Here is a 15,034-nt window from a genome sequence, read left to right as displayed (position 1 = left end):
CATCTATCGAAAGTTCTCTCAATCATGCGGCTACAAAAAACGAAATGTTTGGGCGCCAATTTAAAATTTGGTAGCAAGCCAACTTTAAGTCATCAAAAAAGTAAACAAAGCTAATGAAAGTATTAAGTTATTATTTATTAATATTAATATATATTAAATATACTTATATGCGCACAATAATTAATTACACTAAAATAGATATAGAATGATAAATTATTATTTAAATTTTAAAAAAGCCGCCAAACGTGAAATATCGACTTATCGAAATCATAGCAACAGTGTGACCACTTATAGCATAGGTTATTTTTTTGGTATATCGGTAATATCAACTTTATTTCGTACGATACCAATTCAGAACGCGATTTTTGTTTTTACTTTTATTTCTAAATTGTTCGTGATCAATTATAATGTGATCAATTTGAAGAGTACTTTTGAATGACTAAAAAGAACATTCTAGATAGGCGTCAGTGAATTGGCAAAACAAGAAAACAACAGCTATGTGAGGATAGTATCGTGCAAACGGTATAATTGAAGCCGATAAATAGTACTTTTGTTACATTATATCTGTGGTCACACTGATCTGTAGTTATTCTATCGCCATTTTCTTTGTCGCTTTGTCGAGCCGTGTGGGGTATTCTCTAATTCTGTGATCAAAAAAAGTTGTTAATAAGCGTTGAAAATGGTAAATTTACTTGAATTAAGCAAACAATATTATAAGTTTACAGCATACTTGTCGCGAGTGCAGTGAAATATTTGCGTTTTCATTGATCATTTCATAAAATATTGCGTTTTCATTTGCCGGGTGTCGTCCACGGCTGAAAAAGCCGCACGCACTGCGAAGCAGACGGCCAAAGCAAGAAGAAGCAGCAGCAGACCTCAAGTTAATATGTGTACGATGATGACAAGCCTACACACACACACGTGAGGAGGTCGCAATGCTTCGAGAAATTTCCATTATGTTAATAGTGGCATGACTTGTCTTGGCGTTTTGCAGCAATTGTTGCAACCACATGAAGCACATTTTTCACTAGGAATCTGTGTGTTTTTTCACAAATGCAGCATGCTGCAGCAGGGCGTGTGTATGTGTGTGTGTACTGCGCTCGCCGATGAATCACGCACTATTTGGGGGTTATGTCCGAATCGTATGGCCGCTCGGAACTAAATACACACAAACACACTGCATTATATATATATATATATGAAATGCAACTGAATATAAACAAATGAAATAAATGTTTTGTTGGTTTTTAGGAGATGTCACTAAATCCCGTGCGCGTTCTCAAGCATGAGGCGCAAGAGGAGAAAGCCGAAATGGCGCGTTTGTCATCATTCATTGGGGCAATTGCCATCGGTGATCTGGTGAAGAGCACACTGGGACCCAAGGGTATGGACAAAATCTTGGTTGCCACCGGTCGCAATGCTGGCCAGGTGGAGGTCACCAATGATGGTGCAACCATATTGCGTGCCGTTGGTGTTGATAATCCAGCTGCAAAGATTCTGGTCGATATGTCGCGTGTCCAAGATGAGGAGGTTGGCGATGGCACCACATCCGTGACGGTCTTGGCATCTGAATTGTTGCGTGAAGCCGAAAAGCTGGTGGAACAAAAACTGCATCCACAGATCATTGTCACCGGCTGGCGTTTGGCCACCCAAGTGGCCCTCGATGCCCTGACACAGGCGGCTCAGGACAACTCGACGAACAGTGAGAAGTTCAAGAACGACTTGCTGAACATTGCACGCACCACATTGTCATCGAAGATTCTGCACCAGCACAAGGATTTCTTCGCCAATCTGGCTGTGGATGCTGTGTTGCGTCTGAAGGGTTCCGGCGAACTCAAGTCCATACAGATTATCAAAAAGTCCGGCGGCACATTGGGTGATTCGTTCCTCGACGAAGGCTTTCTGCTGGACAAGAAGCCAGGTGTCCATCAGCCACAGCGCGTGAGTAGCAAACCCAAAAAGTATTAATCATGAATAATCTGTGTGTATTCTAATTGTTGTTGCTCCATATGAACGCGTCGAAATGACTGTGACTTATGTGTGCTTTGCCCGAAATTCATATCACAGCCATTTTGACGAGTTTCATGTGGTGGCCACCGCCAGCTGCTAAAAGAAAAGCGTGTTTAAGCGACCATCTGTTGTTGCAACGAGAGCACGTGACTCACATGCTGACATCAGTTTGTTTTTGCTCGCAATAAACTGGTTTTCATTCATTTTTTTATTTACTAATCCTTTTTTTTTTTGTTTAATATTATTAGATTGAAAATGCAAAGATCCTTATTGCCAACACACCCATGGACACGGACAAAATCAAAGTATTTGGCAGCCGCATCAAGGTCGATTCTTTGGCCAAGATTGCCGATCTGGAGATGGCTGAAAAGGAAAAGATGAAGGAGAAGGTCGACAAGATCTTGTCGCACAATTGCAATGTCTTCATCAATCGCCAGCTTATCTACAATTACCCAGAGCAGTTGTTCGCCGATGCCCAGGTGATGTCCATTGAGCATGCTGATTTCGATGGTATCGAACGTTTGGCCTATTGCACTGGTGGCGAAATTGTCTCCACTTTCGAGAATCCCGCTCTGGTCAAGCTGGGCGAATGCAAGCTCATCGAACAGGTGATGATTGGCGAGGATACGCTGTTGCGTTTCAGCGGTGTCAAATTGGGCGAAGCCTGCACCATTGTCATTCGCGGTGCCACGCAACAGATTCTCGATGAAGCGGATCGTTCGCTGCACGATGCCCTCTGTGTGTTGGCTGCCACGGTCAAGGAGTCACGCATCATTTATGGTGGCGGCTGCTCCGAGGCTCTGATGGCCAATGCTGTGTTCAAAAAGGCCGCCGAGACTCCTGGCAAGGAAGCCATTGCCATTGAGGCCTTTGCACGTAAGTCGAAATAGAATAATTTACAATTGTATGAGATGATTGACTAATCCTTTTTTCTTGGCGCAGGTGCTCTGTTGTCACTGCCTACGGCTATTGCTGATAATGCTGGTTTCGATTCGGCACAACTGGTCTCTGAACTGCGCGCTGGACATGCTCAGGGCAAGCATCAGTTGGGTTTCGATATGGAGAAGGGCAAGGTTGCCGATGTGCGCGAACTGGGCATCACTGAATCGTTTGCTGTGAAGCGTCAGGTGCTCATGTCTGCATCGGAGGCAGCCGAAATGATTCTGCGTGTCGATGATATTATCAAGTGTGCGCCGCGTCGTCGTGTTCCCGATAGGGGCTATTGTTAAACATCGATTCATCTTAAGTATTTTTTTTGTCTAGGATTTTTTTTATTAAAAACCTTACACACACAACTCTCGTTTAACATCATCGCTAATTTTATGATCTGTCTTAAACTTATAACTACACACACACACACATATACACGAACAACCTCCACGCAAGATGCACACACACACACACAGCCTAACTTGCATTCTTCAAAATTTGTTTGTGACCATTTCAAAAACTATTTTTGTTAAAATCAAAGAAAATCGTAAACTCATTGTTGCGCAAGCTCAGCTTAAAAACACTAAAGAGAACAAAAAAACAACGCATTTAGAAAATGTGTCAAAAATCCACAAAACACAAGCAACTTGTAAATGAATACAATTTTTGTAAACATTATATGTGCGAAATGCAAAAAATGATGGGAAAACAACAGAAAAAAATAAAAGAATGATATTTATGCTTAACAAAACTAAAAAAAAAACACTTGTTTTTAATTAACTTGTGCTTTTCAAAATTAATTTTTTTGAGCACTGAGTAAACTTTGTTCTAAGCTTTGTTGAATTAAAAAGACGCAAGATTGCAATAAAACACTCAATAGTTGAACATTGCAAACATTTTTTATATTTATTTCTTTGTCACTATTTGTTGTCACAATAAAAACTTGCAGCTTATTGCGTCAAGAACATATTTTGAAAGAAGTCGTTGTTGAATCCCCTTCGTTTCAAGGATAATCTGCGAGTATAAAACCAGTTTGTTGGCGCGCAGCGTTTTATTTTAGGATAATACATAGTCAATATCGATATAGATATATGTGTTATATAGTGTGTGTATATACTTGTATATACTTAGGTAGTTTTGGGAAGAGCACAATGTGAATTTCCCATTTTAGCCGCTCAAGAAAACTAAACAAAAACACTTTAACGAAAAAAAGATGGCTAAGTAGGCGGTTGGTCTACAAAACATATATACTATACATATAGTATATATAGCCTTGTCACAGAGTTTGCATTTTTGGAGGTTCGGATCTCAGACTTAACTTATATCGTTGGGCTAGAGCAAGAGAGAATGTGTAACTCTGCAAAAGATCAAGACATTCATACATATAGAGCTAGAGAGAGATGGGACGAGAGAGTGGGAGAGAGATTGCGTTAGACAGAGATAGCCAAAAAACGAGAGAGAAAAAAAACAAAAACGAACATTGGGATGAGCCCGTCAAGTCAGTGTTAACAGTACATGGCATTAAGTTTTCTTGCTTGTTGTTGCTGTTGTTGTGTTCCAGGTCGAGTGTAGCATCATTGTAACATTCGCACTTTAGGAGATTGCGCATTCCTTCTCCCCATGCTTGGGCACACAGTCCAGCACCAAAGCGACGGCACGCGACATGTAAGTCATGGTGCCATAGCTGCCACTAGGCGCACTACAAGAAGTAAGTTCATATTAGAGAGGGGTTACTTTATGGATGTGGAAGTGCTTGCTGACCTGTCGTACAGATGCTGACAGATGTAGGCGGCACCACCGCAGAGCAGCATGCCCGAGGCAGCCTGTTGCTGCTCTTTGCCATCCTTGAGCTTGGCGCAGCACAACGTTGCATCGCCCTGCACTTTGCGCTGATCCTCCAAGAACAATTGATTCGCCTTGTGCACCAGATGCTCCACATAGATCACGTCCCCCAGGCAGGGCACCATGTTGTGCTCCGTGACCAGTGTTAACACCATCAGCGCCTCCACCACCAGCTGCCTGTACTCGGGCTGTGGTATTTGATTGAGTGCCGTTTCCACCTCGAGGGCAAATTTCAATTCGCCCGGAGTCATCTCCTGTGTAAGACTCTGCTGCAGCACACGTCCCTCGATGGCCAGTCCCTGGCATTTCTCCAGCACCGTCCAGACGCGCGAATAGAAATCTCGTGGCACACGATTGAGGGCGCCGTCGAGTCGTCGCCGACGCAGCCATTGACCCTGGCGATCATCGATGGTGGCAATGAGCGCATCCTCGCCCTCTGGATCGCCCAGACCTATTTGGCTCTTCTTGCTGACGCGACTTGACTTGCAGCTGACAATGGACAGATTACCGCGTGCCACTAAAAGAACAATTCATTGTAATCTTTTGTATTTTAGCCAACCTGTAGTAAACTCACCACTGCTGACGGCAAACTCCTTGCCGCTGAGTATGTGATAGAGCAGGTTCTTCATCTCGAATGGCGATAGATTAAGTAGATGCTCCGATGCCGCTTCGCCGTCACAGATGAGCGTGCGCGACAGTTCCTTGGCCATCACCTGAATGATCAAGCCGACGCGCAGACGCAACATCTCGTGAAACAGCTGCGGCTCGGTGCGTATAAACATGGCCAGATACACCATCAGCTCCTGTGTCAACATGGCTGTGCTCTCATCGTCACCATAGGCCTGCATATCAATTGGGGATTAAGTGAGTGTGAGAGAGGTAAGAAGATAAGAATTCCAGAGTTTACGTACATCGTGAATGAGTTGACGCAACTCGCCCTCGGGCAGCGGCGCTGTGATTGTGTGCTCATTGTTTGGCGGCATGCCAACGGTGACCTGCTTCTGACGGACCAACAGATCGGTGACGGCTTTGCCCAGATCCTCGACACGTTTGCCCAGCATGCCGGCGGTGTGACGCACCAGACCCCAGAGTTTTTGTTGGCACGCCTTCTCGTAGAGGCCCTTGAGCAGATCCCTAACGGTGACGACGCGTCCCTCCTCCAGCATGCCTTCAGATTGAGAAGAATCGTTGTTATTCAAGCTGTTGTTGTTGGTACTGCAGCCGGCGGCGGGGGCAGCGGGCGAGGCAGGGGCAACAGGTGCAGCTGGGATGCCGGTTGTTGCCGTTGCCGTTGCGTTGGCATTATCCAGATCCTTTTTGCTCGCTGTGGATGTGGTTGTGGTCGTTGGATCAATGATCACTGTCGGCACCTTGACGGGCAACATTGGCGGCTTCTTCTTCTCACCACCAGCTGCAGCACCACAACCATCACCACCACCAACACCACCACTACCACCAGCACCAGCCGTTGACAGTTCGAGCATCACATCGTCCATGAACGCTTGATCGAGCTCTTTTTTTTGTTTTTTGTTGTGGCATTAGTTTATTGTTTTAGGTTTTAGATTTTAGTTGAAGTTGTTGTTGTTATAGTATTTGGTTTGTTGTTGTTGTTTGTTTTTTGGTTGGTTAGTTGGGGATTCGTTTATTTTGTTGTTGTTGTTTTGGTAGAAGATGTTTGAAATATCGAATCAGGTTAATGATGGCATGAGGCAGCAAAAATGGCGAGCGTATTAAATGTGTGTGTGTGTGAGTGTGGTTACATTTTTGTTTTTTGTATGTGTGCGTGCGTGAGCGTGGTGCATTGAAAATAAAATATAAAAGAAATATTCGAAAAATTAGAAAATTGATTAAAAATTTAAAAAATAATAATGCAGCTAAAGCAATAAGATGTGTGGCATGAAGTTTAATAATAATGTTCATAAAAATATAAGTATAAGCAGTATAACAAACGTCATATAACAGCTTGAAAAAATGTGTAGCACAGTTCTTTGTATGCGAGTTAGGCGTTATATAACAGCTTGTATACTAGTTAGATGTATTATAACGGCTTGTATACGAGTTAAGCGTGGTATAACAGCTTGTATACGAGTTAAGCGTGATATAACAGTTCGTATAAAAGTTAAGCATGGTATAACAGTTTGTATTAAAGAATTGTTTAATGTTTGTGGAATGAGGAAACAGGTCAAGTAGAAAAGGGAAACCATAAAACAGTGAGTGAGTGTAAAGGGAGATAGAAGAGGACTTGGATTCAATCGATATATAACCAATAGATGCTGTGTAGAGGAATTGGGAAGGGGGAAAGGGGGGAGATAGTAGGAGAGAAGTAGTATTTATGTACATACAACACCAACAACATCATACAAATAGCCCAATAGACACACATAGTACAGTTCGAGCAGAATGGAGTCTGGAAATCGCAGATATCAAAACTTACCAGCCGCATTGTCATCGGATTTGTGCTTTAGGCCCAGGCCAGCTGTTGTGTGGTAGCGATTACGAAGAGGAACGAGAACGAACACAAAGCACGTGTACAAAATGGAACAAAGTACAAAACAAACAATTAAATGTTGATTCAAGACGAATATGCCCGATGCATCCTTTGAATGGTAGGGAGGGGGGAAGTAGGGAGTAGAAGAAGGACGCAAAATGGCATCGATTTCACAAACCAACGTTTCAAATTTATAGCACAAACGAAATATGGGATTTATCGATTAAGCACCGTGACAAAAGCTGTTTGATTTAAGCGTTGCTAAAGCTTGCTTCCGACGATGTGTTACTTATTGTTTCATTGTGAAATCGAGCCAAAGTTTTGAATAAGAAAACTCCTATAACTAAAATATATACAATATATATCCATCTATAGTTTACGGGTGTATTGGTAAAGATGTGGCATGTGTGTTTGTGGTTTAGTGTAGCAACTAAGAACGGCCTCAATACATAAGCTTAACTACGGTTTTCGCTGCAAACTGATAAGAAGCTTTTCATTTGATTTACATGACTTACCCGTATTGAAGTCGAGTCCTTGTGTGTCCACCAGATACTGCAGAATGTCGCCTTGCTCCTCGAGACTCTCCGTTTCGCGCAGCATGGCAATTAGCTCCTCCACCTCTGTGTCGGCAAAATTGGTTTCCGCACGATGGCGTTGGATGAGAATTTTTGGCACTGTTACTTTAATTTTTGTTGATTTGTTGTTGATGAGGTGGTTGTGTTGTTGTTGTTGTTGTTGTTTTTGAAGAACGTGATTTACGTATAAAGGACAAACGAAAATGAAACCGAAAAGCAAACAAAATTGACAAAAATGAGAACCACTACAAACAATAAAAATAAATCAAAAATATGTATATATAAACAGTGAAAACTCAGATTTGAATAAGTATTCTCTTAGCCGGACACTTTCGTTGTCCTTTCACAACAAGCTATCACTGTATATAGCACAATATAATAACTGCAATTGCAAGTGCAACTAACTCTCTTGTTGTCGCACAAATTCGCTGCGACGATCGATGGCCGAGCGACTATGATGCGGATCCACGGGATAGATGTTCTCCCGGAGTCCCAGCTCCCCTCCCAGCTGCGGTGGCGATGTCGGTCCCTCCTCGGGCGTTGTGGCAAACACACTGACATGTCCTTGCTTGTTTGCCTGCAGCCACGGCGGCGGCACCACCGACGACAGACGACGCTCGGTCAATGGCGATGGTCCCTCCATGCCCAGATTGTCAGCTGGAAAGCAAATGAAGAGAGATAAGGACAAGTAACAACAAGCTGCATGAATAGCTTACAGTCAACGTTAATAGAGCGCGTCTTTTTGATGGCGCCCTTGCAGGACATGCGACGCCGGAGATGGCGAGGACGCAGCTGTCCGCCACGGAGATTCATGGTGCTGCGGTTGCTAAATGAACGCAACAGATGCTCGTCCAAATAGGTCTGCACATCGGGATGCAGGCGATCCGGATAACCATCCTCGGTGCTGCCCAAAAAGCTCAAGTCCGTGATGGCTGACGTGTTGAGGAAGTCTTTCAGGCTGCCCAGCATAACCCGTGTGCCATTAATATATCCCGACTTTAGTTTCCGCATTGTCTGAATCATGGCCAGCGGTATCTTATCCTGGTCTATATATGTGTTGAAAGGCAGCCGCGAAAACGAAAACGAAAACATGTTAATGCATTTTAAATGTGAAGAAGCTCGATAAATTCTGTATGATTTATGGAGATTTGTGGTGCATGGATGGATTAGCTGGATGTGGAGAATGATGCGATGTTTGTTAGCTGTCGCCACTTACAACTACGGTTTAATCACAATATAAAAAAAACTACAACAATAACCGACATACGCAAATAGATTCACTTAACAATTAGCCACTTGCGAGTGGACAATAGCATATAGTAAATATGTAAATTGTAGACCAACACCAGTTGTGGGTTTATTTCATTGGATTTGATATTTAGTGTGGTTTAAGTTTTTAGTGTGCAGCCCAAGCAGAGTGCAATTGAGGAGATTAAAAGGGGGGTCTACGAAGGCAATTACGAAACTACTCGTAGGATGCGGTTAGAGACTTAAAACAGACGACGGATCAATCACCAAACAGGCTAAAACCAAACTATATAACTGACCTGGACAGCTGGATCGATAAAGGATTATAATTTATACTATTCTTAGGGGAATTCTGGAATTGAATTTAACAGACGGACAGAAATATTCTCATAATCAACATACATAGCTGATTTAAAACTTCGATATGAACACTGAAAGATTTTAAGAGCTATAACTTTGACAGATTAATCTGCTTGAAATTCAGTTACAAAAGCTTTTGCACTTTAAATGTTGCAAATCATCAAGAAATTATCGAAAAAGTTCTGTAACATTCCTTGACATAAATGGATTTAAATATAACACATGGGCTGAAAAGTCCCGGGCCTAACACATAGGTGGCGCTAGTTTTATTGCAGTCAACTTTTTTCAGTTAATACAATCCTTCAGAAGACAGCTGCTAAAATTTCATGATATTATGATTAGTTTGTAAGTTATTGAGCTAAGAGTGACACTACTTTTGCTATTTTCAAAACAATGGGTCAAAAGCAATTTCGTGTTCTAATCTTACACTGCTTCTTGATGGGAAAAAATATCGTTCACGCAAAACTTTGGCTTGAAAAGTGTTATGGGGACTCGTCTCCATTAGAAACAACAATTAAACGTTGGTTTGCTGACTTTGAACATGGTCGTAGAGACACCGATGATGCAGACCCCAGTGGACGTCCAAATGGGAGGTCACACCAGAAAATTTAAAAAAAATCCACAAAATCGTTTTGAATTATCGAAAATTAAATTTGCCTGAATAAGCTAACATCGTAAAGATATCAAAAGGACATGTTGGCTTAATATTTTATGAGCATTTGACTATGAGAAAATCTCTTCAAAATGGCTGCCGCGTTTGATCACTTTTGACCAACAACAAGAATGTGTTCATGATTCAATGACAGTGACAAAACTACATGAATTTAACTTCGAATTGCTCCCACATCCACTAATTCGCCAGATTAGGCTCCCAGCGACTTCTGGAGGTTCGCAGTCCTGAAAAAATGCTCACCGGTAAAAAATTTTGAAATTGAAGCCCATTTTGAGGCAAAAAATAAATCGTTCTAAAAAATTGATATTGAAATTTTACAGCGGCTCTGCAATGATTGCGATGCTCTTGATAAAGATTAAGTTGATGGGTAAAGCCAATTTTGAACCAAAAAAAAGCGTGTTTTCTTTGTTAGGCCCGGGACTTTTCAGCCCATGTGTTATATGTATAAAATTATGAAGAAGCTTTTGAATTGTAGCGAGAAAAAGCTACTCTAAATGAACTTAATTATTTAAATGCCAAGCAGATGGCGGAACTAAATAATTGTCGATTGAAAACTGAAAAACAAGCAAGCTTTAAAGCTCGCACAACGAATTGAAGAATCCTTAGCAATGCTGCAGACAACGTGAGAGAGAGGTAGAGAGAGAGAAGTTCATTCGATCGTAGCATCGACAATAAAACGAGATTCAATTGATTGAATCTGATCACATGACAAACGAACGACGAATAAAAATGCCCGTTAAGTGGAAAGTGATAGCAGAAAGAAGCAGAAGCACGTTAAGACAGCAACACATACAAGCACAGACACATATACACAAATACATTAGCAGAACGAATTGATAGTGTGTCTGTATGCGTGTGAACTGCACTTGTATGCCATGTACTGTACTGTTGTTGTTTTTGTGATTTTCCAATTGGGGTATTATGCTTTTGTTTTTGCTTTTCGATTTTGTTGTTGGTTGGTTGGTTGGTTTGTTTGTTTGGCATGTGGGTGGGGTAGAGTTGATATATATGTAGTTACCTAGCATATAATGCGTTGCCATTAATGTGATTGTCGGCCTGCCCAACATGTGACGCCAATTGTTGGTCAAGAAGGCTAAGTTTGTGGTAAAATTGCTTGCGAGCAGATCGGGATCGCGTGTCGTGTAGTATTCTTCATAATCGATATGCTGTGTGTGTGAATGTTGAGATTGTGTTTGTTGTTGTTGTGGTGGTTGTTGATACATTTAGTTCATTTGGTTCATTTTGATCATTCAGTGGTTCATTTGGTTCAAATTGTTCAGAGGTTCATTGGTTGGTTGTTGTTGTCGTTGTTGTTGTTGTTGGTTAAGCACGGAATTATACAAAAAGAGAACAAATTTTTGTTGTTGTTTTTTCTTTTGTTATGGCCAATTTTGTTGTCTACTGAGAGAGGGGGCGGGATGGGGGCGGTTTATGGGGTGTAAGGACAGACAGTGCAAAGCAAATAGAGGAAATTAAGAGATAAAACATGTGCTTGTTGGTGTGTGCGTGTGAAAGGGAGAGGAACAGAAAAGTATGCTATAGAAAAAGAATTAGATGAAGGAAAGAGATCAACTAACTAAAAGGCAACTAAATACGAAATGGCTGCAAATTAAATAATATAATGATTTGACTGTGGTTGTATATATATATATATATCTAATTATGTGTGTTTGTGTGTGTGTGTGAGTGAGTGTAAATGTGTGTGTATTCGTCCACAACCACAGAACTAACTAAAGTTTTAACTAATTACAAAACCAAATAAGAATCAACTCAACTAAACACTAGTCAATATGTGTATATATGTATGTGTGTGTGTGTTTGTTTTGTAACTTAGGGAGAACAAAAAAAGTAATTTACAGCAAACCCTTGCAAATATAATAGTTAAACAATATAATAATAAAAAAATACCATACACACACGCACACACAGAGAGAGAGGAGAGAGAGAGGAAATAATTAAACAATACAGGAAATTAATTAATTCTAGAAAATTGTAAATTAATCAAACATATGTATGTACGAATTTGTTTGTATAAATTTAAAAAAAAATATGTACATATATTTAACTGGCTATATGCAACGTGGACCGACCTAAATGGATGCGCTTCAGCACCAGAGTTACTAACGGTCGCCCCAGCAGATCCCAAGCAGACTTGAGAAAATTGATCTCGCCTTTAAGGATGTCAATCATTAGCTCATTATCGGAGGCGATATAGAAGCGCGACAAGTCGACAAACTGATGCATCCAGCAATAATAATCAATAAATAATAAGAGAGGTTTAAGAAAAAAAAACCAAAACAAAATAAGAAAAGCTATCTGCGGCATGCCGAAGATTCAATACGCTTGCAGAGAAAAATAGGAAGACAACATTTAACTTTGTTAAAAAAAGACATCACTCTTAACTCGTAAATTCATTATTTAGACGCACTTCTCTGCGATTCTCAAAGGATTAATTTGTTAAATGTTCATTTAAATTGAAATTTAAAAACAAATTAAATTGGGTTTCTTGGCAATTTAGAATTTTTACAAATAAAACACCAGAAAAACGGACAAATTAATATACGTATGTCAATGCTGATTATCTTAATATTCTCCCTCTGCTCGAGTATAAAATTAATAATGATTGCAATCATAATCGTCGTAAAAGAAGAATCATTTGCATTACAAGTGAGAGATAGATAGGTATATAAAGAAAAAAGATAAAGTGCGGGAAGGGGAGCGGATTCAATGCGCTTCGATCCGTATTATTTACCTGCGGCGTAAAGGCAAAGATACGATCCTTCAGCGAATACAATTTGCTGGTGCTCAAGATGCCAACATCACGGGATTTACGGCCACTGAGTCCCAACTTGCGATTGCGTCCCAGATATGTGTACAAATGACTAAGCACACGAGCCGGCTGCACTTCAATGGGTGCGACCTCAGCAATGGTTTGCACATGCAGATCATGCTCGGCCAGCTTGTCGCGAATTTCGTTATCCTCCGCAATGATGACGACCTGCACCACAACGTCGGGTTTCTTTTGTGCTCCCAAACGACGATTCAATGGATCCAGCTCACCCACAGCCAAGAAGCCCTACAAAATAAGAAAATTGTAATACAAAAATAATAAAAACGAAATAAATCTTTACGCACCTCTTGCAGCAAACGGCCCAAAATAAAGAGCGACTGGCCCCAAAGAAACGGACAACGACCGACAACTTCGCGTGCCTGCGAACCAGGCTTCTGATATTCGAAGCCCACCAGATCCTGGGGCACCGCATAGCTTTCGGGTACGAGCAGAATACCATCCTCGGAGCGCACCATGATCTTCTCCAGACGATCGGCATATTCTTGCACCGACCGCTTGTCATTTTGAAATGCATGGAACAGTATCAGATAGCAATAGAAGAGCGGCCATTCGCACTCAATGTTCTCGAACATGCGCAGCTCCCAGCGTTCATAGTAGAGACGCGATGGATCCTCTTTGGGTGTGCGATAGCCATCGCGCAAAAAGCGCTTGCACCCATATTTGCCTTGCAGACGCGACAATATGGCATCTTTGGTATTGTGTATGAGCTGGGCATCATCGACCGCAAACGCTGGAAAGCCAATGACGCATAGCAGTCCCGAGTCGAGCTCTTTGCTGTTGGATTCACGCGGCAACATCGATTGCAGCACCGCCTGACATTTGTGCGCCTCATCGGCGAGCACATGTATAACGCTGGCGGGTCCGCCACGTGCGCCAAACAAATCCAGTTCATTCATGGCCTCTAGTGCAGCCTTGGCCATGCCAATGGAGCTGGCATTAAGCTCCGGCTCACCTAGAAAAAACCGGGGGAAACAGAGTAATTATGTGAAGAACAATTCACTCCCTTTTTATGCTCACCATGATTGGTCTTATCGCCACGCTCCCAGATGCCATAATCGGGTATGGAGTAGGCGGACTCAATGTAGAATACCAAGTTCTGTATGAACGAAACTTCGTCCAACGAGAAGACAATCTGCAGACCCGAAGCGGTCATTTGAGCCAAAATCAGCAGATACAACGAAACAGCATCGATTTGCAAATGTCCCCATTCGTTGTCCGCCACCACGGGCAGACCATTTTTGCTGGAGTATTTGGCGTGCAATGAATCGTATGGACTTTGTGTCATTTTGAATTTCTCCACTTTATCCTTTTGATTCATCATGGCCATGAGCAGGCCACGCATTAGCTTCACACAGCTCTGTTCCAGTTCATAGCATTTGGCACGATCCTCATCTTGATCGGCAATCTTCTTATACGCCATCGACAGGCCCCAAACGGCCAGAATGCAATAGACATTGTCACGAATCCAGGCGTGCGAATTGACATTGGAGGCGGGAAACAAGCCGGTCACAGGCTCCTGATGGGCCAAAATCAAGCGATGCACAATGCGCTGATAGTAGTCCAGGCGAACGCCTGAATTGCTACGCGACCGCATCCCAATTTGTGTGTGCTCCACGTTCTGTTTGACAATTGGGCAATATACATATTTATTGTCAACACACAAAACAAAATACAATAAATAATTACTTACATAATTTGTTCAACGAGTTCGCCGAGTTTGTTGTTGCTGATGTTACTAAGCGCGTTGTTGTTTGTGCGTGTGTACGTGTGTGTGTAAATTGTTGTCAATGTCTCTGGGCCTCGCACAATCCCCCATACGATCTCCGCCACCCCCTCGCAACGAGCAGCTGCTTGCTGGTTGCACTCGGAAAAGCTGCTGGATTTGTTTGTTGGCTCAAAACTGTTGTTGTTGCATTATTTGGGGTTTGGCCGCCAGCACAATGTGCGCACACAATCTTCGGATAGTTTAATAAACACTTGTCGACACTTGCAATTCGCAAAAAAAAAAATTAGGAATAAATTCGTTAGAAATGCTAAAATTATACACCGAAATGTCA

At 41.9% G+C, this 15,034-nt stretch overlaps 2 protein-coding genes across 10 annotated transcripts; one reads left to right on the top strand and one right to left on the bottom strand.

Annotated features, from left to right (window-relative positions):
• Positions 1–567: 567 nt before the first annotated feature.
• On the top strand, positions 568–3,544 carry LOC117565339 (T-complex protein 1 subunit beta). The gene is made up of 4 exons (XM_034244394.2): positions 568–682; positions 1,252–1,941; positions 2,259–2,886; positions 2,953–3,544. The coding sequence occupies exons 1-4, from the start codon at positions 680–682 to the stop codon at positions 3,237–3,239; spliced, it is 1,608 nt and encodes a 535-aa protein (XP_034100285.1). The 5' UTR covers positions 568–679; the 3' UTR covers positions 3,240–3,544.
• Positions 3,545–3,820: 276 nt separating this feature from the next.
• Positions 3,821–14,976, bottom strand: LOC117565255 (probable phosphorylase b kinase regulatory subunit alpha). 9 transcript variants are annotated; one of them, XR_004571849.2, is made up of 14 exons: positions 14,668–14,976; positions 13,995–14,595; positions 13,262–13,929; positions 12,879–13,202; positions 11,145–11,292; positions 8,562–8,891; positions 8,251–8,502; positions 7,786–7,950; positions 7,217–7,258; positions 5,694–6,295; positions 5,357–5,624; positions 4,702–5,299; positions 4,420–4,639; positions 3,821–4,330 (listed from the first exon to the last, which is right to left on the bottom strand). XR_004571849.2 is itself a non-coding variant. In XM_034244274.2 (13 exons), the coding sequence occupies exons 2-13, from the start codon at positions 14,569–14,571 to the stop codon at positions 4,534–4,536; spliced, it is 4,080 nt and encodes a 1,359-aa protein (XP_034100165.1). In that variant the 5' UTR covers positions 14,572–14,595; positions 14,668–14,976; the 3' UTR covers positions 3,821–4,533. The 9 variants fall into 9 exon arrangements, 8 of the variants coding, with proteins under 8 accessions (XP_034100165.1, XP_034100178.1, XP_034100194.1 ...); XM_034244274.2 differs by having other exon boundaries at positions 3,821–4,639; XM_034244287.2 differs by lacking the exon at positions 11,145–11,292 and adding an exon at positions 12,217–12,361 and having other exon boundaries at positions 3,821–4,639; positions 14,668–14,975.
• Positions 14,977–15,034: the final 58 nt, after the last annotated feature.

Source organism: Drosophila albomicans, chromosome X (genome assembly GCF_009650485.2).
Source record: "Drosophila albomicans strain 15112-1751.03 chromosome X, ASM965048v2, whole genome shotgun sequence".
Taxonomy (NCBI): domain Eukaryota; kingdom Metazoa; phylum Arthropoda; class Insecta; order Diptera; family Drosophilidae; genus Drosophila; species Drosophila albomicans.
Note: the sequence above shows the minus strand (reverse complement) of the source record. Positions and strands in the feature narration are given on the sequence as shown.

What these genes read in the sequence shown, in the direction of transcription:
- LOC117565339 (XM_034244394.2), top strand. An exon ending in GTGTCCATCAGCCACAGCGC is followed by an intron (nt 1,942 to 2,258) that starts GTGAGTAGCAAA and finishes TAATATTATTAG; the next exon opens with ATTGAAAATGCAAAGATCCT. An exon ending in TGCCATTGAGGCCTTTGCAC is followed by an intron (nt 2,887 to 2,952) that starts GTAAGTCGAAAT and finishes TTCTTGGCGCAG; the next exon opens with GTGCTCTGTTGTCACTGCCT.
- LOC117565255 (XM_034244274.2), bottom strand. Translation starts at nt 14,571, where the DNA reads ATGCGGTCGCGTAGCAATTCAGGCGTTCGCCTGGACTACTATCAGCGC. An exon ending in TGGGCCGTTTGCTGCAAGAG is followed by an intron (nt 13,203 to 13,261) that starts GTGCGTAAAGAT and finishes CTTATTTTGTAG; the next exon opens with GGCTTCTTGGCTGTGGGTGA. An exon ending in TGTCAGCATCTGTACGACAG is followed by an intron (nt 4,640 to 4,701) that starts GTCAGCAAGCAC and finishes TACTTCTTGTAG; the next exon opens with TGCGCCTAGTGGCAGCTATG.